This window comes from Salmo trutta, chromosome 1 (assembly GCF_901001165.1).
Source record: "Salmo trutta chromosome 1, fSalTru1.1, whole genome shotgun sequence".
In the NCBI taxonomy this organism is placed as follows: Eukaryota; Metazoa; Chordata; class Actinopteri; order Salmoniformes; family Salmonidae; genus Salmo; species Salmo trutta.
This window is the reverse complement of record NC_042957.1, coordinates 14,185,703-14,210,059: the sequence shown is the minus strand read 5'-3', so window position 1 is coordinate 14,210,059 and position 24,357 is coordinate 14,185,703. Positions and strand designations below refer to the sequence as shown.

Genomic DNA, 24,357 nt, shown 5'->3' with positions numbered 1-24,357 from the left:
TTTTACAGTCTAAATGTAATTTTAATGGGAAAATTCTTGAATGGAAAATTCTCTTAACATTAATGAATAACTTAAAATAAATATAACTTAAATATACATTAACCTTTTCAATTAAAATAAATTAACATTATCATCTATAGAATGATATAACAAACAAAATAATAAAATCAGCAGCAGATTGTTGAACTAAGTATACATACCAACTAGACAATAAGCAGCTGTAAAAGTGGAAATGGAAAATGGAAATGAAAAGGCCTGATGGTGGCGCTAGAGGAAAGGTCAAGAGGTCACCAAATCAATAGGTTTCTTCCACTTGGGGTCTTGATTGTGCACAACAAATTTAATGGCAATCCAGACTGCAAAGCCTGTCCTGGGACATAGCGGACCTCAAATAGTTTTTTAAAAATCCGTTTTAGTTTACTGAAAGCTCTCTCGCCACCAGTAACAGTCACAGGCAGTGTGCAAAATATACGTAAAGCAATGCACACTTCTCCAAAAATGCTTTATTGCTGCATCTTACAAATTGCATTCAGGAGACCAAGAGGGGACAAGTTAGGGGGGAAAGTGGCAGCATATACAGTGTTCAGGTGTCTTACTTCATGTTGAAACTCAGGTGTAAGATCTCTGGAATACTTCATGATCAGTGGTTGGCACACAGAAGGGACTTTATCCTCACTAATCTGCCCAAATTTCAGAACAGCAGAACATTATTCTACAATTTTTGCAGTGGTGTGGAACCTAGTGTCCAAGTCACTTATGATGTTGTACATAGCAGTAAAAACACTGTGCTCTGAAACACCGTTGCTGCACTGTCCTGAGCTGTCTCCTCTTCAGAGGTCTCATCATGGAATCTCTTCCTTTTCCTCTGTGTTCCCAAACACCGCTGCTGCACTGTCCTGAGCTGTCTCCTCTTCAGAGGTCTCATCATGGAATCTCTTCCTTTTCCTCTGTGTTCCCAAACACCGCTGCTGCACTGTCCTGAGTTGTCTCCTCTTCAGAGGTCTCATCATGGAATCTCTTCCTTTTCCTCTGTGTTCCCAAACACCGTTGCTGCACTGTCCTGAGTTGTCTCCTCTTCAGAGGTCTCATCATGGAATCTCTTCCTTTTCCTCTGTGTTCCCAAACACCGCTGCTGCACTGTCCTGAGTTGTCTCCTCTTCAGAGGTCTCATCATGGAATCTCTTCCTTTTCCTCTGTGTTCCCAAACACCGTTGCTGCACTGTCCTGAGCTGTCTCCTCTTCAGAGGTTTCATCATGGAATCTCTTCCTTTTCCTCTGGCGGCTGTGTTCCTTGCTAAATTGAGGTGCAACATCCATTTGTGTAGCAGTCACTGTTGCCTCAGACAGGAGAGACTCCCATCCATCTCTAAGAGCCTGCATCTCTTCCTTTAAGGCTCTGATATTGGCTGCCTCCTGGTCAAGTGCAATTTTTCCTGACTGGAGAATAACATTCCTGTCCTCAATGCATTTCAGTACCTGCAATTATGCCAACTGGCATGTCATTCAACACAATGCTGCTCACCTCCTTCTTCAGTTGGGAGTAGGGCTGGTTCAGGGCTATGGGGATGGGGAGACAGGGCTGGTTCAGGGCTATGGGGATGGGGAGACAGGGCTGGTTCAGGGCTATGGGGATGGGGAGACAGGACTGGTTCAGGGGTATGGGGATGGGGAGACAGGGCTGGTTCAGGGGTATGGGGATGGGGAGACAGGGCTGGTTCAGGGCTATGGGGATGGGGAGACAGGGCTGGTTCAGGGCTATGGGGATGGGGAGACAGGGCTGGTTCAGGGCTATGGGGATGGGGAGACAGGGCTGGTTCAGGGGTATGGGGATGGGGAGACAGGGCTGGTTCAGGGGGATGGGGAGACGGGGATGGTTCAGGGGTATGGGGATGGGGAGACAGGGCTGGTTCAGGGGGATGGGGAGACAGGGCTGGTTCAGGGGTAGGGGGATGGGGAGACAGGGCTGGTTCAGGGGGATGGGGAGACAGGGCTGGTTCAGGGGGATGGGGATGGGGAGACAAGGCTGGTTCAGGGGGATGGGGATGGGGAGACAAGGCTGGTTCAGGGCTATGGGGATGGGGAGACAGGGCTGGTTCAGGGGGATGGGGAGACAGGGCTGGTTCAGGGGGATGGGGAGACAGGGCTGGTTCAGGGGTATGGGGAGACAGGGCTGGTTCAGGGCTATGGGGATGGGGAGACAGGGCTGGTTCAGGGCTATGGGGATGGGGAGACAGGGCTAGTTCAGGGGTATGGGGATGGGGAGACAGGGCTGGTTCAGGGGGATGGGGATGGGGAGACAGGGCTGGTTCAGGGGGATGGGGATGGGGAGACTGGGCTGGTTCAGGGCTATGGGGATGGGGAGACAGGGCTGGTCCAGGGGGATGGGGAGACAGGGCTGGTCCAGGGGTATGGGGATGGGGAGACAGGGCTCGTTCAGGGGGATGGGGAGACAGGGCTGGTTCAGGGGGATGGGGAGACAGGGCTGGTTCAGGGGTATGGGGATGGGGAGACTGGGCTGGTTCAGGGGTAGGGGGATGGGGAGACAGGGCTGGTTCAGGGGTAGGGGGATGGGGAGACAGGGCTGGTTCAGGGGTAGGGGGATGGGGAGACAGGGCTGGTTCAGGGGGATGGGGAGACAGGGCTGGTTCAGGGGTATGGGGATGGGGAGACTGGGCTGGTTCAGGGGTATGGGGATGGGGAGACTGGGCTGGTTCAGGGGTATGGGGATGGGGAGACAGGGCTGGTTCAGGGGTAGGGGGATGGGGAGACAGGGCTGGTTCAGGGGTAGGGGGATGGGGAGACAGGGCTGGTTCAGGGGGATGGGGAGACAGGGCTGGTTCAGGGGGATGGGGAGACAGGGCTGGTTCAGGGGGATGGGAAGACAGGGCTGGTTCAGGGGTATGGGGATGGGGAGACAGGGCTCTTTCAGGGCTATGGGGATGGGGAGACAGGGCTGGTTCAGGGGGATGGGGAGACAGGGCTGGTTCAGGGGTATTGGGATGGGGAGACAGGGCTCGTTCAGGGGTATGGGGATGGGGAGACAGGGCTCGTTCAGGGGTATGGGGATGGGGAGACAGGGCTCGTTCAGGGGTATGGGGATGGGGAGACAGGGCTGGTTAAGGGGGATGGGGAGACAGGGCTGGTTCAGGGGAATGGGGAGACAGGGCTGGTTCAGGGCTATGGGGATGGGGAGACTGGGCTGGTTCAGGGCTATGGGGATGGGGAGACAGGGCTGGTTCAGGGGTATGGAGATGGGGAGACAGGGCTGGTTCAGGGGTATGGAGATGGGGAGACAGGGCTGGTTCAGGGGGATGGGGATGGGGAGACAGGGCTGGTTCAGGGCTATGGGGATGGGGAGACAGGGCTGGTTCAGGGGGATGGGGAGACAGGGCTGGTTCAGGGGGATGGGGATGGGGAGACAGGGCTGGTTCAGGGGGATGGGGAGACAGGGCTCGTTCAGGTCTATGGGGATGGGGAGACTGGGCTGGTTCAGGGGTATGGGGATGGGGAGACAGGGCTGGTTCAGGGCTATGGGGATGGGGAGACAGGGCTCATTCAGGGGTATGGGGATGGGGAGACAGGGCTGGTTCAGGGGGATGGGGATGGGGAGACAGGGCTGGTTCAGGGGGATGGGGATGGGGAGACTGGGCTGGTTCAGGGCTATGGGGATGGGGAGACAGGGCTGGTCCAGGGGGATGGGGATGGGGAGACAGGGCTGGTCCAGGGGTATGGGGATGGGGAGACAGGGCTCGTTCAGGGGTATGGGGATGGGGAGACAGGGTTGGTTCAGGGGGATGGGGAGACAGGGATGGTTCAGGGGTATGGGGAGACAGGGCTGGTTCGGGGGTAGGGGGATGGGGAGACAGGGCTGGTTCAGGGGGATGGGGAGACAGGGCTGGTTCAGGGGGATGGGGAGACAGGGCTGGTTCAGGGGTATGGGGATGGGGAGACAGGGCTGGTTCAGGGGGATGGGGAGACAGGGCTCGTTCAGGGGGATGGGGAGACAGGGCTGGTTCGGGGGTAGGGGGATGGGGAGACAGGGCTGGTTCGGGGGTAGGGGGATGGGGAGACAGGGCTGGTTCAGGGGGATGGGGAGACAGGGCTGGTTCAGGGGTATGGGGATGGGGAGACAGGGCTCGTTCAGGGGGATGGGGAGACATGGCTGGTCCAGGGGTATGGGGATGGGGAGACAGGGCTGGTTCAGGGGGATGGGGATGGGGAGACAGGGCTCGTTCAGGTCTATGGGGATGGGGAGACTGGGCTGGTTCAGGGGTATGGGGATGGGGAGACAGGGCTGGTTCAGGGCTATGGGGATGGGGAGACAGGGCTCATTCAGGGGTATGGGGATGGGGAGACAGGGCTGGTTCAGGGGGATGGGGATGGGGAGACAGGGCTGGTTCAGGGGGATGGGGATGGGGAGACTGGGCTGGTTCAGGGCTATGGGGATGGGGAGACAGGGCTGGTCCAGGGGGATGGGGATGGGGAGACAGGGCTGGTCCAGGGGTATGGGGATGGGGAGACAGGGCTCGTTCAGGGGTATGGGGATGGGGAGACAGGGTTGGTTCAGGGGGATGGGGAGACAGGGATGGTTCAGGGGTATGGGGAGACAGGGCTGGTTCGGGGGTAGGGGGATGGGGAGACAGGGCTGGTTCAGGGGGATGGGGAGACAGGGCTGGTTCAGGGGGATGGGGAGACAGGGCTGGTTCAGGGGTATGGGGATGGGGAGACAGGGCTGGTTCAGGGGGATGGGGAGACAGGGCTGGTTCAGGGGGATGGGGAGACAGGGCTGGTTCGGGGGTAGGGGGATGGGGAGACAGGGCTGGTTCGGGGGTAGGGGGATGGGGAGACAGGGCTGGTTCAGGGGGATGGGGAGACAGGGCTGGTTCAGGGGTATGGGGATGGGGAGACAGGGCTCGTTCAGGGGGATGGGGAGACATGGCTGGTCCAGGGGTATGGGGATGGGGAGACAGGGCTGGTTCAGGGGGATGGGGATGGGGAGACAGGGCTCGTTCAGGGGGATGGGGAGACATGGCTGGTCCAGGGGTATGGGGATGGGGAGACAGGGCTGGTTCAGGGGTATGGGGAGACAGGGCTGGTTCAGGGGTATGGGGAGACAGGGCTGGTTCAGGGGGATGGGGAGACAGGGCTGGTTCAGGGGTAGGGGGATGGGGAGACAGGGCTGGTTCAGGGGGATGGGAATGGGGAGACAGGGCTCGTTCAGGGGTATGGGGAGACAGGGCTGGTTCAGGGGTATGGGGAGACAGGGCTGGTTCAGGGGAATGGGGATGGGGAGACAGGGCTGCTGAGCCTGAAGCTGCATCTGTTGGGCCTGGCACCAGGCAGGGGCTGGGACAACTGATTTAGTATGAATAGCTTGCTAAAAGTTTGCTTGCATTGATTAAATGTTTTATACAAAGGCTCTTTGGATGTTTACTTTTTGCCAAAAACAAGAAAAGAAAAAGAAACCGTTAGTTTTATTAGTACATTGTAAATAAAATATTCTATTAATGATGATAGGTTAATAATTTAATATTGAAAAAAATGTACCTAATGTTCTAATATTTTTTTTAGGGCCCCTGTCAGTCACAGGCCCTTAGGAAGATTCTAACTTTTCCCCCCATATGGCGCCCCTGCCCCTAGGTACAGGGGCGGAGCCAGAGGGGTGTCCGGGGTGGCACTGGACACCCCTGACATCTGATTGGCCACCCCGGGTGGCAGCCCAAAATGTAATTTGCTACTGGCAGTTTGAGGCTGATTGACATCTCATTTCAACTCTTATTGAACGAGTCATTTATTTTGACGTTCGGCGACACATTTTCCAAATCGAGGACGAGGAAGAGGGAATATTAACGTTGGTTGTGAGATACAGGAGAATAAGAAGAACATACAGAAGTAGAAGAGAGAAGATTTCCACAGCTCCACGAGCTCTTTTCGCAATTAGCGAAAGCATCATATTTGAAGTAACTTTTAAGGTTTAGCATCAGGTTATTTAATTTTTTTTTTTTTAACCTTTATTTATACATGTTTTCCTCATTGAGAGAACATCTCTTTTCCAAGAGAGACCTGGTCCAATAGCAGCAGGGGGAACAATGTTTCAGACAAAACAACTTACATACACTAACACAACATTAAACACAACTAGAAACACAGTGCTGTGGCCAGACCTAAAACCTGATTGCATTCCATTTAGATGTTGTTTTCTTGGAAGTAGGTCTTTAGCTGCCTACTAACTAAGGACTCCAGTACCTTTGACAGTACAGACAATTTTGATGTTTCCTGAACAACGTTTACGGAAGTTGAGTCGCTATGTAAGTTAACGTTAGACCTTTGGCTGCATTAACAGACAGTTGATCAGGTAAGAGAGATCAGTTCCCAATTTAGCCTAACATTATGTTTACATCTGAGCTAGTTATACACGCATATACAGCGCAGTGTCGTAAGTTACAGTATACAAATGTGTTCAGCAAGTTAACATTCAGCAATTTGAAATCCATTAACTCAGTTATATTTTCGTACTTGAACTCAAAACGAACAATTGTTATAACGTTACTCAAAAGATTACCACAATTTGCAGATATCAAACAGGCTATCTTAAAGGTGCAAGAAATTATAGCTAGCTAAGTTAGTTGCTGCAGAGTAGGGCTAGCCATGATCTAACTAGTAATTTAGGCTGGTAGTTGATTGTACAGTTATGATAATGGGGATTTGTAATTAAGATTGAGATTGGACTAAAATGTGGGTAATTGGATGCTTATATGTAACCATAGACTGTCTTATTTTTGTATAGGGTCAATGAAACATGAAAAGAAAGGGAGAGATATCAGACTTCTTTTTAAAGAAGCACAAACAGGCAGATCAGGTGCAAACAGACCCCAGAGCAGCTCCCTACCTGAGGCTAGTCAGAGTGGTCAGACTTCACAAGGATCCAGTCTACCACCACCAGGTCAGAGCAGCTCCCTACCTGAGGCTAGTCAGAGTCAGTGTGGTCAGACTTCACAAGGACCCAGTCTACCACCACCAGGTCAGAGCATCTACCAGGCAGTCAGTCACATACCTAGTTCAGAATTTAAGTTTAGCTTCAGCTTGTAATAGGTGATTTTGTCAGATTAAGCCTCACTTTAAAATGTTGGTTGTTGATTCATGTATGTTCTTGTTTTGATGTTGTTTATACTCTGTGGAAGAAGGGCTCTATGACGACGATGTAAATGTCCGTACTCACGGGGGCGTGGCCACTAACTAGGTAAACTTCATATGAAAATCCATAGTCCCATTTAGAAGTCTAACATCACATTTCATCTTTTCACAAATAGTTTCATATGGAATCATATACGTTTCATAACATTTAGATGCAAACCCCATAATTGAGAAGTGTACACAACCAGAGACACAGTAATGTGTGTTTCCTGTCCTTCATGAGGTCACCAAATGAAACACACTCCACATGACTGTCCCTTAAGTGTCCATGGACCACTCCCACATTCTCAAAAATATACATTTGTTTAATTATTAAAACTTTTGATGTCCAAGTGTCTCTCTGTTCCACAGTTTACATTCCAATCTCAAACACTACAGAGAATAGAGGCAGCGTATTTTCCAACCGCCATAAAACAGGCGACTTCCCGCTCTCCCCCTCTACGAGAGAGAGAGCACGCTGTAGAGTGGACCCACTGTAACCTGATCCTTCAGATCGTCACAGGAGATTTGACGAATACATACGTAACCACACTTTAATATACTGTATTATGCCATGCCCCATGTTAGTGGTATCTGTATACCTGTGTTGGCAGGTGAGTTGGCACTGGGAGGGTATAGTTGAATTGGACCAGCTGTGGATGCCCAAGTGTCTCAGACTGGGCTGGTGCATCAACTTCGCCCCGACACCGTTTGAACAGGGAGTCTGGAAGAGACACTACATAGAGACAGTACTGGAGCTCCACATCAGCAAACCTAAGGTAAGTGATTGGGGGCCTGGACAGTGTTTAAAACGACTTGTAAGGAACAGACACAGTTCCTGTGACAATGTGTGTGTGTGTGTGTGTGTGTGTGTGTTCAGACTCCCTCAAAGCAGTAGTTCATCATCCCAGAGGTGACGCCCATAAACACTGTGACCTTAAACCAATAATAAAGTATCCTCAGAGAGGTGCGTTCCGCACCCCCTGTCCAGTGAGAGACGGGCGATGGCAGCACCACAAGGGGGTCCCAGCTGAAGGGGCTGCCCACTTGGAGGGGTACAGACATACACCTCAATGACACTGAGATTTAATTATCTAGAGAATCTGGAACCATAGAGGATGACGTAAGACCACTTCCTCTGGTAGTTTGTGTGTGTGTGTGTGTAAAGTGAAATTTACATCAGTCTTAAAATACAAAGCATTTACCATACCATTGCATTCATTCCCAAATGAAAGCACAACCTATTATGCACTGCCCCTGTGGCCTGGGATACAGTGAGGGAAAAAAAGTATTTGATCCCCTGCTGATTTTGTATGTTTGCCCACTGACAAAGAAATTATCAGTCTATAATTTTAATGGTAGGTTTATTTGAACAGTGAGAGACAGAATAACAACAAAAAAATCCAGAAAAACACATGTCAAAAATTGATTTGCATTTTAATGAGGGAAATAAGTATCAAATCAGAAAGATTTCTGGCTCCCAGGTGTCTTTTATACAGGTAACGAGCTGAGATTAGGAGCACACTCTTAAAGGGAGTGCTCCTAATCTCAGTTTGTTACCTGTATAAAAGACACCTGTCTACAGAAGCAATCAATCAGATTCCAAACTCTCCACCATGGCCAAGACCAAAGAGCTCTCCAAGGATGTCAGGGACAAGATTGTAGACCTACACAAGGCTGGAATGGGCTACAAGACCATCGCCAAGCAGCTTGAAGAGGAGGTGACAATAGTTGGTGCGTTTATTCACAAATGGAAGAGAAACAAAAGAACTGTCAATCTCCCTCGGCCTGGGGCTCCATGCAAGATCTCACCTCGTGGAGTTGCAAGTGAGGAATCAGCCCAGAACTACACGGGAGGATCTTGTCAATGATCTCAAGGCAGCTGGGACCATAGTCACCAAGAAAACAATTGGTAACACACTACGCCGTGAAGGACTGACATCCTGCAGCGCCCGCAAGATCCCCCTGCTCAAGAAAGCACATGCCCGTCTGAAATTTGCCAATGAATATCTGAATGATTCAGAGGACAACTGGGTGAAAGTGTGGTGGCCAGATGAGACCAAAATAGAGCTCTTTGGCATCAACTCAACTCGCCGTGTTTGGAGGAGGAGGAATGCTGCCTATGACCCCAAGAATACCATCCCCACCATCAAACATGGAGGTGGAAACATTATGCTTTGGGGGTGTTTTTCTGCTAAGGGGACAGGACAACTTCACCGCATCAAAAGGACAATGGACGGGGCCATGTACCGTCAAATCTTGGGTGAGAACCTCCTTCCCTCAGCCAGGGCATTGAAAATAGGTCGTGGATGGGTATTCCAGCATGACAATGACCCAAAACACACGGCCAAGGCAACAAAGGAGTAGCTCAAGAAGAAGCACATTAAGGTCCTGGAGTGACCTAGCCAGTCTCCAGACCTTAATCCCATAGAAAATCTGTGGAGGGAGCTGAAGGTTCGAGTTGCCAAACGTCAGCCTCGAAACCTTAATGACTTGGAGAAGATCTGCAAAGAGGAGTGGGACAAAATCCCTCCTGAGATGTGTGCAAACCTGGTGGCCAACTACAAGAAACGTCTGACCTCTGTGATTGCCAACAAGGGTTTTGCCTCCAAGTACTAAGTCATGTTTTGCAGAGGGGTCAAATACTTATTTCCATCATTAAAATGCTAATCATTTTATAACATTTTTGACATTGTTTTTCTGGATTTTTTGTTTGTTATTCTGTCTCTCACTGTTCAAATAAACCTACCATTAAAATTATAGACTGATAATTTCTTTGTCAGTGGGCAAATGTACAAAATCAGCAGGGGATCAAATACTTTTTCCCCCCTCACTGTAAATACAGTTGTATTGAATTGAACAATCAGCACATCGGATTAATTAGGCTAAGAATTGTCATGTAACTTGCCCTGGTGTTCCTGTGACATGATCTAAGTACAGATCAGCCGGGTGATCACCACCAACCAGGCCAAGCCAGACAATACAAATAATAAAGAGCTGTCCAAATCCAGTTATAAACTACATGAGGCCAAGCCAATCAACACAAATAAGAAATCTGTCTGCATTAAATTATAAACTACACAAGGCCAAGCCAGACAACATAAAGAGCTGTCTGCAGCCATTTATAAACTACACAAGACCAAGTCACTAGTAAGCACCTTTTAATAGAATGTGACAAACAGTTTTGTTCTTCTATCCTCGTGGGGACCGAAAATGAATTTCCATTGAAAATCCTATTTTCCGTAACCCATAACCCTAAACCTAACTCCTAACCCTAAACACTAACCCTGATTCTAACTGTAACCCTAAACCCTAAGCTTAAAATGATTTTGTCCTCATGATGGCATGGGAAATGACCCCACAAGAGAGAATTTTCCTTGTTTTACTATCCTTGTGGGGAATTTTGGTTATTTGAGGTCCCCCACAAGGATAGACGAACCAACCCACACACCAAGAGGCATCATGCAAATGTATGTTAATACACTACCCAGGGGACTGTGTGTGTGTGTGTGTGTGTGTGTGTGTGTGTGTGTGTGTGTGTGTGTGGACAAAAACACTGATGCTGCTTCAGGGGAGGGGTAGAGGAAAATTCTAAGTGTTTCCTTCTACAGAAATACCAAACTAAAAGATAAAACACCTAAATATATTAGTAAATAATACAATAAAAGTAGTTTACTAATTCTCTCATTTGACAGCTTAGACACGGACAATACAGACACTAACACTAACTGTAGACATACAGTACACCATACAGTCCACCACAGCACAGTACGCCATACAGTCCAGTAAGCCATACAGCACAGTACCCCGTACAATCCAGTACACCATAGAACACCAAACAGTACACCATACAACACAGAACACCATACAGTACAGTACCCCGTACAGTACAGTACACCGTACAGTCCACCATACAGTACAGTACACCATACACCACAGAACACCATACAGTCCAGTACCCCATACAGTACACCATAGAACACCAAACAGTACAGTCCACCATACAGTCCAGTACATCTTACAGTCCACCATATCATACAGTACACCATACAGTACAGCTTACAGTCCACCATAGAACACCAAACAGTACAGTACACCATACAGTACACCATAGAACACCATAGTGCACCATACAGTCCAGTACACCAGACAGTACACCAGACAGTACACCATACAGTCCAGTACACCATACAGTACATCATACAGTCCAGTACACCAGACAGTACATCATACAGTACACCATAGTCCACCATAGAGAGACGGATAGAGAGAGTTCAGTTGAAGAAGTGTTTAGCTGAGGGGGAGGGGCTTTAACATTACATACATTACACCATACAGTCCAGTACACCATACAGTCCTAGTCCGGTGAGGTCAGCAGTGCCCAGGCTCAGACAGGAAGGACTGAGGGCATCAACAAGGACACACAGGATCACATCAGTACGAAACACTATGACCTGCATGTTTAAAACACATCTTTCCTTCCTCCCTTACTTCTTTCCTTCCTTCCACCTTCTTTGGCTCCTTCCTTCATTCCTTCGTTCCCTCCTTCCTTCAATCCTTCGTTCCCTCCTTCCTTTCATCACAGACACAGGATCACGCAAAGTAAGACCAATTCCTTCAATGCACATTCTTGGTGGAACTATAACAGAATGATAGAGCTCTCCATCAAATAAGAATCCTTTGTCTCTGTGCTGAAGTCTCTCTGTCCAAGGCAACATGTGACATTACATTCGTACTCAATCAAAGCTTTCTTATTGTGCATCTACTGTATCACATATTATTCACGTACATGTTTTGGGGGTTTTAGCAACACCACAACTACCAGCTTCCAGTGGTGGATCCTCATATCGCCACCCTGTGGAGCACTTAAGTACTGCAGTACTCAGACGCCAAACAGCACTGCAGACTGCAGGGACAGAGGCAATGGGGAGAAGGGAGAATCAGAAAATAAGCTGTTCAACCAACAGTACTGGGACGATGGACTGATAGTGTACTCTTGACATGGGATTTACATCAAATCATGTTTACCTTCACTTCCACTAAGTTTCATGACAGAAATACATAATATATAAACATGTGGCTACGTCTGGAAAATGTAAATACAATATTCATTACAACAAACCCAGGTGCAGGAAATGTACCAGTTTTATTTTCAGTTCACAAACCCATTCAATATGCAATATAAAGCAAAAGCCATTTAGAAACATTGAACCAGCGTTCCAAACTATGAAACAGTTGTCAGTTAACTTTTTTTTCTTCTTTATATTGAAATATCTCAATAATATTCAATACAGCTTGCATTCAACACACAATAATCAAAATAGCATATATTGGGCTGAAAAAGGCATTTTGGAGTTCAATACTGACAGAGGTTTGACAGAAATCGGTTTTGGAATTAAACCTTTAAAACAACCTCAGTATATGTATCAATATCATACTGTATGTACAGTTAACTGTACGTCTTGTCCATGTACAGTATTCATTCATTGCATATACAAATTGTCCTTCACACAAAAAGTATGTCTCAATTGTCAATGTATTATGGATTACCAGAAAATATAGAAAATAAACAATTAACATGAACGTTAAAATCCAAGATTTTATGGTGGTTCAACAGATGTTTGTTACTAGTATTTTATGTTACGATGAGTACACAGATGCAGTGTGTATCAAGTATTAAAATTCATACGGTAATATATAGCTAGATATTTAGATTTTGCATGGATTTCAAAATCCGTAGCCCTTTGTCTCATTTCACATTAGCACTGTAAATCCTATTTACTGTCTAATTAAATAGATTTAATTCATAATTATCTGAGGTTGGTGTCTATACTGCTGACTTAGCGACAAGTAAAGGCACAAGCTACTTCAGTCTAGTGAAAAAGCCCATTTTAAAAATGGGCCTAGGGTTGTCTTTCTCTGATAAGGAAAAATGTGAACAGGACAGTGAACAGGATACATTTGAAAAAGCTTAGCTAGTATTTAGTAGTCAGTCTTTAGTGCCAGTCTGTCTGTCACATGCCAACTCCCTGTCACTCATTGACTGCGTTCAGACAGGCAGCCTTATTCTGATCTTGTTTTCACTAATTGGATCTTTGACCAATCAGATCCTTTGACAAAAATTGGGCAAAAGATCAGAATTGGGCTCCCTATGTAAACGCAGAAATGGAATGGGCAGGAGCAGGCTAATTGTTTGGATGCTGCTCAACATGACAATGGCCTATTAGTCTAGTGGTTCCCAACCAGGGGTACTAGGACCCATGGGGGTACTAGGACTATCCATAAGGGGTACTTGAGAAGACCCATTATACCATATGCGTACTGGTAAATGCACGAGGGGGTACTTTAGTGGTAGTCCGGACAGAGCAGTCGGTGGTACGGTAACCCAAAAAGGTAGTCCCATCTTAAAACAGCTTAAATTCCACGTTCGTCTGGACAGACGAGATCGAGACCGCAGCACACCACAGGATTTCTACAAGTCATTAACCCTAACATGCGATTGTCTGACCTATATGTTAAGTCAGATCACCAAACAACGGACGCAACTCACAATCCTGCCGTTTTGTACATAACTTTCCCAATATTGTTCTCCAGTTAATAATTATATTAATTCAATTGACCACTGAACCAAGTCAAATATACATACACACACACACCATTGTATACAAGCAGAATGAGTTTAGAGAATACTCCTATAATGCCCCTTTGGTCAACATTCATTAGCATGAAACAATGGTCTACACAAAGAACAGCTCAAAAGAAAACAGAAGAAGTTACACAGGTTTAACAACAGTCTGAAATTTATATATTTCATCTAACATCGAATCAAGACTCCAGATTTAATCAGAGTCATTCCAAACAAAATCAGGTGACACAAATATCTTTGTATTCTGGATGATATAAAAAAAATTTTTTAAAAAAGAAAGTGAGACAAGGCTTTATTCTTCAGAATGGCACTTTGTATACTGAAATGATACATTTTCGGGGATTTATTTTTCACCGCAGTCCAATTCCCAAAGTGTGTACTTGTTCACACCCCTTCATGGAAAGGACAGGTGTGAAAACTCCCTGTACTCAATACACCAAACCAATGGGGGAGGGAACGAGTGTAGACTTCAGGTATAAAGTCCCACAGCGGAGGTGTCATAACATCCATAGAACCTAGAGGTCAAACAAGGAAATGGTTCCAATCGTTTTCCCACATAGGGGATTTTAGAAACACTTAAAATAAGAGCTGTCTTTCGTGTAGGCTTACTCTGGTGTGGCATTTTGATAACCGTGAAAACCGTTCTCGGACAAGGTGACTTTAAAATCAATATATTCGGCTCCATTTACACTCAGATTTGAAAATGCTAATTTGAATCAAAATAGACATCATACAAAACTACAAATCCATGCAAGCTCCTGCACATCATCTCTAGCTGACACCTTTGCTAAGAGGTATTGTGTCAATTTCAGTGGTGGAAAAAGTACCCAATTGTCATACTTGAGTAAAAGTAAAGATACCATAATAGAAAATTAAAAAGTGAGTCACCCAGTAAAATACGTAAGGAAAAGTCTAAAAGTATTTGGTTTTAAATATACTTAAGTATCAAAGTAAAAGTATAAATAATTTCAAATTCCTTATATTAAACAAACCAGACAAAACAATTATATATATTTTTTTTTATGGACAGTCAGGGGCACTCTCCAAACTTAGACATAATTTCCAAATGAACTATTCGTGCTTAGTGAGTCCACCAGATCAGAGGCAGTAGGGTTGACCAGGGATGTTTTCTTGATTAGTGTGTGAATTGGACAAAATTCCTGTCCTGCTAAGCATTCAAAATGTCATGGGTACTTTTGGGTGTCAGGGAAAATGTATGGAGTAAAAAGTACATTATTTTCTTTAGGAATTTAGTGAAGTAAAATTAAAAGTTGTCAAAAATCTAAATAGTAAAAGTACAGATACCCTAAAAACTACTTAAGTAGTACTTTAAAGTATTTGTACGCCACCGGTCAATTTAAAACGTTCAAAAGACAGTTCACAGAATTGTCAATTTAAAGAAATGTAGTCAACTTATTTATTACTAAATTTAGCTAACATTAGATAGTTAATCCAGAGATTGCCTCAATTTGGCAGTCTAGTCCAGATCATCATGGCATTTGTAGTTCTTTCTGATAGCAACAAATTAGCATTTAATTTTGGGGGATTAAATAGAGGTGAATATATTGATAAAAGTCACCTTGTCCTAGGAGAGATTTACACCGTCATCAAAACCTCACACCAGAGTAAGCCTACATGAAAGGCAGCCCTTATTTTAAGTGTTTCTAAAATCCCCCGTAGGAAAAATGAATGGTGGAAAAACAATTGGAACCATTTCCTTATTTGACCGCTAGGTTTTATGGGTATTATGACTCATCTGTGGTACTCTATAGGGGTAGAGAATGGGACAACAGTCTGACTGGTCTTACAGTATAAAGGAGAATGACTAGGAGAGAAGGTTCATCATCACCACCATCCTACTACAGGAGTAGAGATCACAAAAGCGGTGGAAGGAATTGTTTTTGCCACTCCGTGTCACTTAAATATAACCTGACAGTTTTTATTTAAAGCTGCTTTTTTGAACAATAGATTTCTGTTAGATACAGAGCCCCAAATACAGACAAGAAAAACCCCTCATGAAAAATAAAGAACTAAAATCACACTGTGTCCCAATCCTCCTGTCATACAGGTAAAAAAATAAACATTTGGTTGATCTGTTTATCTCTTAGGCACGTTACTGCCTTTTCTGTCATTTTCTTGCCAACAAAGCACAAAATCCACCAACTCACTGAGAACACGTTATATGAAAGCCATCACTTTTCCCCCTCAACCCTTCCCTTGCTAAATTCCAAACCAGCCCCTAGCTAGCCCCTACTCCCTAGGCACTCTTGTAGATAGGAGAGGATTGAACAATCTTCACCTTGCCATCCACAGGAGTTGGGAAGACAGGACAAACAGATCTGGAACATGGGGTGTATTCATTAGTCGGATTCCTTTGCAATGGAAAACGTTTATTTCAAATCGGAAAACATTTTGCAACAGAAACAAGAGTTTATTGGACACATGCAGGTAGGTCCCTCCACGTTTGGTTCCGTTTGCTCTGTTTGTTTCCATTTAGTTGCTGCAGTAAACGATTTCTGTTGGAAACGGAATCCGACTAATTAATACACCCCAGGCTAGGAGTTGATTTGGAATTCATCTTTTGTTGACACAAACAACAAATGAAGCTCCTTTAATTCGCCCGCTCAGTCACAAGAACCAACCAGAGTGCTTGGCTCAGTCACAGGAACCAACCAGAGTGCTTGGCTCAGTCACAGGAACCAACCAGAGTGCTTGGCTCAGTCACAGGAACCAACCAGAGTGCTTGGCTCAGTCACAGGAACCAACCAGAGTGCTTGGCTCAGTCACAGGAACCAACCAGAGTGCTTGGCTCAGTCACAGGAACCAACCAGAGTGCTTGTTTCTCCAAATTCTACTTGCCAAGCTCAGTTTGTAAGGCTGAAAGGTATGTTAACATAATAACAGTAAAAGGCAATTCATTTTTCGAAGAAAAAAGGTATATGTTCTATACGTTTCAGTAACTTGCAGGGAATGACTATGTAAATACACAAGTATTAACATCCAGTCTTTTAAATTATGTAAACATATACATCTTTCGTTGAGGTCAGTACATTGATCCTCTTCATATAAAAACGTTACTGAAGCATGGAGCGGATGTTTTTTGGAGTGGACTCGTCGTGCAGGTGTTTGGTGGTGAACCTGAAAGACAGCAGGATGAAGGCATAGGGCTGAAAAACCTAGGTGACGGTTGTTTTTAACCTTTATCAAAATAAGCCAATTTAATAAAAGGTTTTTAAAAGATATACAGAAGTGCCTTGGGATTGTTTGCTGTATTGCTGTGGAAACTATCCAGAGAGCACCCTCCACCATTCAGTAATATTGGAAGCTAAGGAGCACTCCTACCACAATACCATTTATAAATCATCTGGCATTTCAACTGAATAAGGTGCGTCATCAGAGAAGTACCATCTCATCAGAGAAGTACCATCTCATCAGAGAAGTACCATCTCATCAGAGGAGTACCATCTCATCAGAGGAGTACCATCTCATCAGAGAAGTACCATCTCATCAGAGGAGTACCATCTCATCAGAGAAGTACCATCTCATCAGAGAAGTACTAAAGCGAGGATAGAGACTTACTTGAGGGCGTTCAGGAGACCTTCAACATTATCTGCTGGCTGTTCTTTGAGGACCTTTATGCATCCCTTCATCTGATGAAAAACCAAAAAATGCACAATTACTCTGGAGACACGTGTAAAACATTCAGACATTCACACACATTTTCCATTGGCATGACTTGGAGAAAACAGCGAGATACACACGATGCTAATGTATAGAAGATGTACTTTATTATTCAATACGGGATGGGAAGTCCTCAGGACTGGAACGGGGAGCCTTCTCTAACTTCGAGGTTACCGTCCCCTGTAAACTGCCCAGTAGTATCAGTATAGGTGAGAGGAGGTTCTCACGTCTATCTTGGAGGACTTGTTGAAGGCTCCGTTGGGATGGACGTGGTCGTACAGGATGATGACTCCAACCATCACTCTCATACAGAACAGCAGCGTGTCCTCACTGTTGAACCGGCACGTGTAGTCTCTGGAGGGAGAGAGAGACGCACACACACGCACGCCAATTCACAGTACACCTTGAACAGTTGTTTATAGCGCGGCATTGATAAACAGACTCACTCTGAATAGTCTCTCTGCTAAATGTCTACAGGTAAAGCAAATCAAGTCAACTCACGGTGTCTCCAGCATGACTTTACAGACACTGGCCATTGTACTGAGAACGTCAGTGGTGTTCTCCAGGGGTAATGTCTTGTTCTGGAGATATAACAAGGTAACAACACAAACCATCAGACTGAAAATGATGAAGAAATGAGGGAACCAGACTTAACTTACAACACAACACCCACCTGCTTCAAAATCTGACTGAACAGGGAGTAACACACTGAACTCTAATAGACAGTGCTGCTATTAACTTAAGTTAACACAAATCTAACCATCAACTCTTTTCACAGAGCAGCTAACAATAAGAAAGAAGTCTCTTACCTCTGTTACGAAGTTTGTCGTAGCTGTGCTTAAGGTTTTCAGCATGGGCGTCGCCTCAGCGTAGAACAGGGACATTCTGTTGGCCATCTCATTGTTGACCTCTCTCTCTATATCCAACTAAAGACAAAACAGGAAGAGGGTCAACATCTGATCCATCTTTAGCTTAAAGGCAGAGGAGAGTGGATGTCAACAGAGGACTGATAACCAGGCCAAACACAGACAAGCTATTCTGTCACATTCAGACTAAAACAGACATGACTAGGGTCAAAAAATTCTGGTAACTTTCCAAAAATTACCAGGTTTTTCAGAAATCCCTGTTGGAAGATTGGTCAAGTTACATGATTTTTTTGCAACCCTAGACATGACCGTCATAACAGTTCTCTCTGACTCACATTCATGTTGTTTATCCTGTTTCGGCTGATGGTCCTCCTGTAATAACTGAAGTCATTCTGGATGGCAGGAATTCTCATCTGAAAGTCAAGAGGACAATCATTTAGTTCCAGACAACATGGGAACTGTCATTTGTCAAGAGGGAATAAAATCGTTGCTAACTTTGCAACTTGTGTACAGAAATTAACAGTTTGAAATGACGTGTGTGTGACCTTGAGTTCGTCGAAGCGCAGGGTAAAGTGAAGGATCTCAGCAAACTGTTTGGCCAGAGCCTGCTCCTTCTCTAGGTGCTGGGTGGGGGTGTACGGGGGGCATGTCAGGGACTCCAGCAGGCTCTGAAGGGCCCTCTCTACAGGAGAAAAAACACAGTTAATACATTACAAACATGCGTTAAGTTTTAAACACGCCAGGCTCTCCAGGGCCCTCTTCAAACACCTGAAGAAGGAAAATGGTGAGGTTGTAAAAAAAAAAATGTTTCATGTCTCCAATGTGAAAAAGATTACACAAGACATATATATATATACACACACACACACACACACACACACACACGATTGATTGGCTTTTGATAGTAATTAAAATGTCATCCCCCGGCACGCTAAGTGCTTCTTCTTGGAGGGATAAAGGTTGGACTTACCTAGTCTCAGCGAGAAGCCGTACAACTTTTTGAGTCGTATGACTAAGGGACAGACTGAGTTCCAGGCTCTCTCCTGTAGGATCATGTCATTGGGGTTCTGAATGGCCTGGGCGGAAACAGTGACAGATGCCATGGTTAAATATACATCATCTATATGGAATATAAAAAAAATGGGTAATGGAAACCATTCTGAGATGCCTGGTATGAAATCATCAATTGAGCTTTATATTTATAGATTTGTTTGAGTGCGTGTGTGTGTGTGTGTGCACGCACATTTGTGAGTGTGAATATGCATAGCCTGTGCCTACGACTGTGTGTGTGTGTGTGTGTGTGTGTGTGTGTGTGTGTGTGTGTGTGTAAGAATATCCAGTAGATATACATACCTCTCGTATCTCCTGCCCGGCTCCCTTGTAGGCCTGTAGGCCAGAGAGGATGCTCTCAGAATCCTGGAGCACCGCGTTCACCTGGTTCCATACATCTCTCTCACAGTCTGTGGGCTGTGCATCTGACACACACCACAACAACAGTTAACCTGGCTAGCTAGCAGGCAGCATATAGACAACACAACAGTTAGCCTGGCTAGCTAGCAGGCAGCATATAGACAACACAACAGTTAGCCTGGCTAGCTAGCAGGCCGCATATAGACAACACAACAGTTAGCCTGGCTAGCTAGCAGGCCGCATATAGACAACACAACAGTTAGCCTGGCTAGCTAGCAGGCAGCATATAGACAACACAACAGTTAGCCTGGCTAGCTAGCAGGCCGCATATAGACAACACAACAGTTAGCCTGGCTAGCTAGCAGGCAGCATATAGACAACACAACAGTTAGCCTGGCTAGCTAGCAGGCCGCATATAGACAACACAACAGTTAGCCTGGCTAGCTAGCAGGCAGCATATAGACAACACAACAACAGTTAGCCTGGCTAGCTAGCAGGCAGCATATAGACAGCACAACAGTTAGCCTGGCTAGCTAGCAGGCAGCATATAGACAACACAACACAACAACACTGTACTGGGGTGGACATTAAACTCATACACATTCTGACAATTTGGTTTTCAATGATTATGTGATGCAAACTGTCCTTTAACAGGAATTGGGAACTATGTGTATACCTTTATTTGGTTGTCAAAAACCAATCATGCATAGGGCATTTTCTTACACCGTAATACAACTTCTACGGCTTAGAATAGAATCTCAGCAACGAATAGCATGATACAATATACTTTAGTGAGGGAATTGTAAAACATTCAGCAAGCATGACAAACATGAATATCTCTAGGTTCAAAGATCATCTAAGCATGAGACAGGGAAAGGCTACTCTGTGGTAAACAGAAGAGCAGCATGGGATCTGCCAGGATAATAGCACAAAGTGCTGCTCCCTACAAGGCTACAGAAGGCAGCAGCTAATAGCTCTGCCCTTTAGATGGCAAGCTCTTAATCATACTCAAGGCATTTTCATATTAGAAGCTGCAGCTAACACACAGTCAGTCAGTAACCTACATTATTTCCCGACAGAACATCACTTGATGTCAAAATACTATGACTGTGGAGAGTAAATGCATTGTAAAACATTCCCTTTCTCTATGACAACAAGAGTGAATTAGGCTACTACTAAGGAATATGCTTAGTGTGAGTAGAATAGGCTACTACTAAGGAATATGCTTAGTGTGAGTGTTTCTCCCATTTCTCTGTCATTTAAGCCAAGAGTATATTTTATTATGTTAACAGTTCAGCTGCTGTCTCTAGCCTATATCATGTGTAGGAAGAGTTCAAGGCAATGAAGCAACGGACATACAGCCTAGCCACATCCAGATGTTACATGATATACAATAACATGACTATGGTTTACGATCACTATGTTAGCTCTAACTAAATCTGGGCCTAGTTCTGCTTTCTACTCCAGGACAACTAAATCAGGGAAAAGCACAGCACTGAAAGGTCAGGTCATCAGGACATATTAAACATCAAATAGGATAACATCAGTTTTAGTTTTTTTTGTTGATAATGCATAATTTGCTGCCATTAGACATGAAGAAATGGTGCATGCAAAAAAACTGCTTTAAACAGATCTTGATTAGACGATAGACAAGCAATGGGCCGTTCTAGGAGCATAGACTATGAAGCATGCAGGTAGCTTAGTAACAGGGTCAGTATTAATTCCAGTTCAATTCGGCCAATGAAAAAAGTATCCTAATTGAAAATAATTGTTACTTCGCAGTTATACAATTGGAAGCGTATTGAAATGGAACTGTCCCCAAACCCTGGTTAGTAAAGGAGCTCTACTGAAGTAAAGCTCTAGAGAAGGAAGAAGAACTCAGGCCAGGCAAAAGCTGTGCTCACTTTCAAAGTCAAGGAAAAAGTTTGGTCCCTGCTCAAGTTCAGTGCAAGTGAGCACTTTTAATAGATTCCCCATTTGGTTTCTGAAAGAGAGGAAAGCCAGAGAAGAGAGGTGTGGTGTGTTAGAGATAGAGACAGGTACAGACAGACACCTACACAGCTTTATGTCCAGAGGGGACCCATAGATATAAACCACTTGCTGACTGACTGGGGGAAGCGTTTCATGGTTACACCTCCAGTCAAACTCCTGCACACTCCTCCTTCAGACTTACTTTCAAAGTCCAGGAAAAAATGTGGATAGTTCTCTATTTCCCTTGTAAGGACTTTTAGAAGATTACCCATTCCAGCAAACCTGATCAAAAATGATAAAAACAAAAATAAATACTTTTAGACACATTAAATATATTCACAAATGCAATGTGTCAAATGATTCAAGAGAACTACAGTAGAAATAACATTCAACGATTAAAAAGATATTTAATTTATTTGTAATCCCCTTTGAATACATTTCACAGTACTACAAAGCACACCAACAATAGGTTATTTCAACTTGTTTATCCCCTTTAATAGAGACTTGGATAACCACAGTGACAATAATTGTGTAAAGTGAAAGTGACTACATCTCAGAGGCAGGACTGGTAATATTGGTTTCCTCAGAGAGACACTCTTCTAAAGGCTGCTGTCAAACATTCAGTCCACTAGCATTCTCCAACCCAGGGTTTCCCAAACTTGGTCCTTGGGACACGTTTTGGTTTTTGCCCTAGCACTACACAGCTGATTCAAATAAATCAACTAATCATCAAGCTTTGATAGTTTGCATGAGCTGTGTAGTGCCTTGGGGTCCCAAGGACAGAGTTTGGGAAACCCTGCTCTCACCGGCGCGCGTGGCAACGCTCCAGTACTAGGTTCCCTCGGCGCGCGTGGCAACGCTCCAGTACTAGGTTCCCTCGGCGCGCGTGGCAACGCTCCAGTACTAGGTTCCCTCGGCAACGCTCCAGTACTAGGTTCCCTCGGCGCGCGCGCGGCAACGCTCCAGTACTAGGTTCCCTCGGCGCGCGCGCGCGGCAACGCTCCAGTACTAGGTTCCCTCGGCGCGCGGCAACGCTCCAGTACCAGGTTCCCTCGGGCGCGCGCGGCAACGCTCCAGTACCAGGTTCCCTCGGCGCGCGTGGCAACGTTCCATTATTAACCGAGGGTGTCCTCTACACAACATCAAGATATAGGCCTAGTGATGTGATTTAGCTAGTTCTGAATTGTGTAGTTAGGTGTTCATGGAACGCATGTACTAGGCATGTGTAATGGAATAACAGTGGCTCCTCCATGTCTCACAGTGTGTGCGTGGCTGTGCATGTGTATTTAAAGGCCTAAGGAAATGAAACAGAGGGTAGAATAACATTCTGATCAAGTCATTAGAAGATAAAGTCTTAAGATCCCTGAAAGGGCTAGTTAAGTCTTAAACGCCGGTTGAACTACTCTTTAAAACCGTTTCATTGGAGGCAACAAGACGGTAGTAATTTCCAGAGGATAGGCAACGTTAAGCACTGCTTAGCGGGTGGTCACTATAACGAATAATTACACAGCGGCCTAGCTACATCAGAGGCTGGTGAACATGATTACTGCTTTAAGAGAGGGTGATCTGATGCAGTCCCTGCTGGACCAAACAGAACGGGGAGAGTAAATGAGTGCCAGATTTAGGGAGATGATCACAATTGGCCTATTGGCTGTGTGTCTACTTATGCCGGTGTTTTGATTGGTCCAAAAGCTAAGGGTGTCAGTAAAACAGATATAATTTTCTATATTGTACTATTGTATATTTCCAGGTGTTGAATTCTAGAGAATTTACACAGTACAGTCACAAATTAATGCTGCTCTTTCCAGATTCCTGATGGTTAGATTGGTGATACAAAGAGCCACGGTTACAGTCTGCTCAGCATATGATCATCACAGCACACGTCTCCCTCATCTCTTACGGTTAGATCTTTACAGTGATAGGCTAACACTTACACAGAATGCACACCTACACTGCCTTCAGAAAGTATTCATACCCCTTCACTTATTCCACATTTGGTTGTGTTACAGCCCAAATTCAAAATGAAAAAAATAAATACTCACGCATCCAAATACAATACTGCAAATTAACAAACTGAAAACATGTTTCTTAATTTTGTAAAAAGTATTGAAAATGAAATACAGAAATATGTTGTTTACATAAGTATTCACACCCCAGAGGGTCAATACTTTATAGAAGCACCTTGGGCGGCAATTAAAGATTTGAGTCGTCGTGGGTATGTCTGGATCAGTTTTGCACATCTGGAGATTTTTCAAATGGGATTCAAATCTGGGTTTCGGCTTGGCCACTCAGACTTTTACATTCTTGTTTTGAAGCCATTCCAGAGTTGATTGGGCTGTATGCTTGGGGTCATTGCCCTGTTGGAACGTAAATCTTTGCTTGCTCTCTGAAGCAGGTTCTCGTCAAGGATTTAGCTCCATTCCTTGTTCCCTCTATCCTTACCAGTCTCCCAGTCTACCTCCGAAAAGCATCCCCATACCATGATGCTGCCAACGCCATGCTTCATGGTAGGATGACTGCAACTCGCTGCTGGCGGGGCTCCCTGCCTGTGCCATTAAATCCTTACACCTCATCCAGAAAGCCGCAGCCCGTCTGGTGTTCAACCTTCCC

At 45.3% G+C, this 24,357-nt stretch overlaps 1 protein-coding gene across 5 annotated transcripts in view; it reads right to left on the bottom strand.

Annotated features, from left to right (window-relative positions):
* Positions 1-15,733: 15,733 nt before the first annotated feature.
* LOC115166241 (protein FAM49A) overlaps positions 15,734-24,357 on the bottom strand; it is a 41,352-nt gene continuing 32,728 nt past the window's right edge. For 3 of the 5 annotated variants that reach the window (XM_029720100.1, XM_029720315.1, XM_029720373.1), the window contains 10 exons: positions 21,950-22,029; positions 19,720-19,841; positions 19,337-19,442; positions 18,912-19,048; positions 18,702-18,779; positions 18,310-18,426; positions 18,002-18,081; positions 17,728-17,854; positions 17,399-17,469; positions 15,734-16,957 (listed from right to left, as the gene is read on the bottom strand). In XM_029720100.1, the coding sequence (XP_029575960.1) occupies positions 16,894-16,957; positions 17,399-17,469; positions 17,728-17,854; positions 18,002-18,081; positions 18,310-18,426; positions 18,702-18,779; positions 18,912-19,048; positions 19,337-19,442; positions 19,720-19,841; positions 21,950-22,029 (982 nt within the window). In that variant the 3' untranslated portion in view covers positions 15,734-16,893. Of the gene's footprint in view, positions 16,958-17,398; positions 17,470-17,727; positions 17,855-18,001; positions 18,082-18,309; positions 18,427-18,701; positions 18,780-18,911; positions 19,049-19,336; positions 19,443-19,719; positions 19,842-21,680; positions 21,761-21,949; positions 22,030-24,357 lie in introns of all 5 variants that reach the window. The other 2 variants (XM_029720266.1, XM_029720187.1) reach the window with 2 other exon arrangements.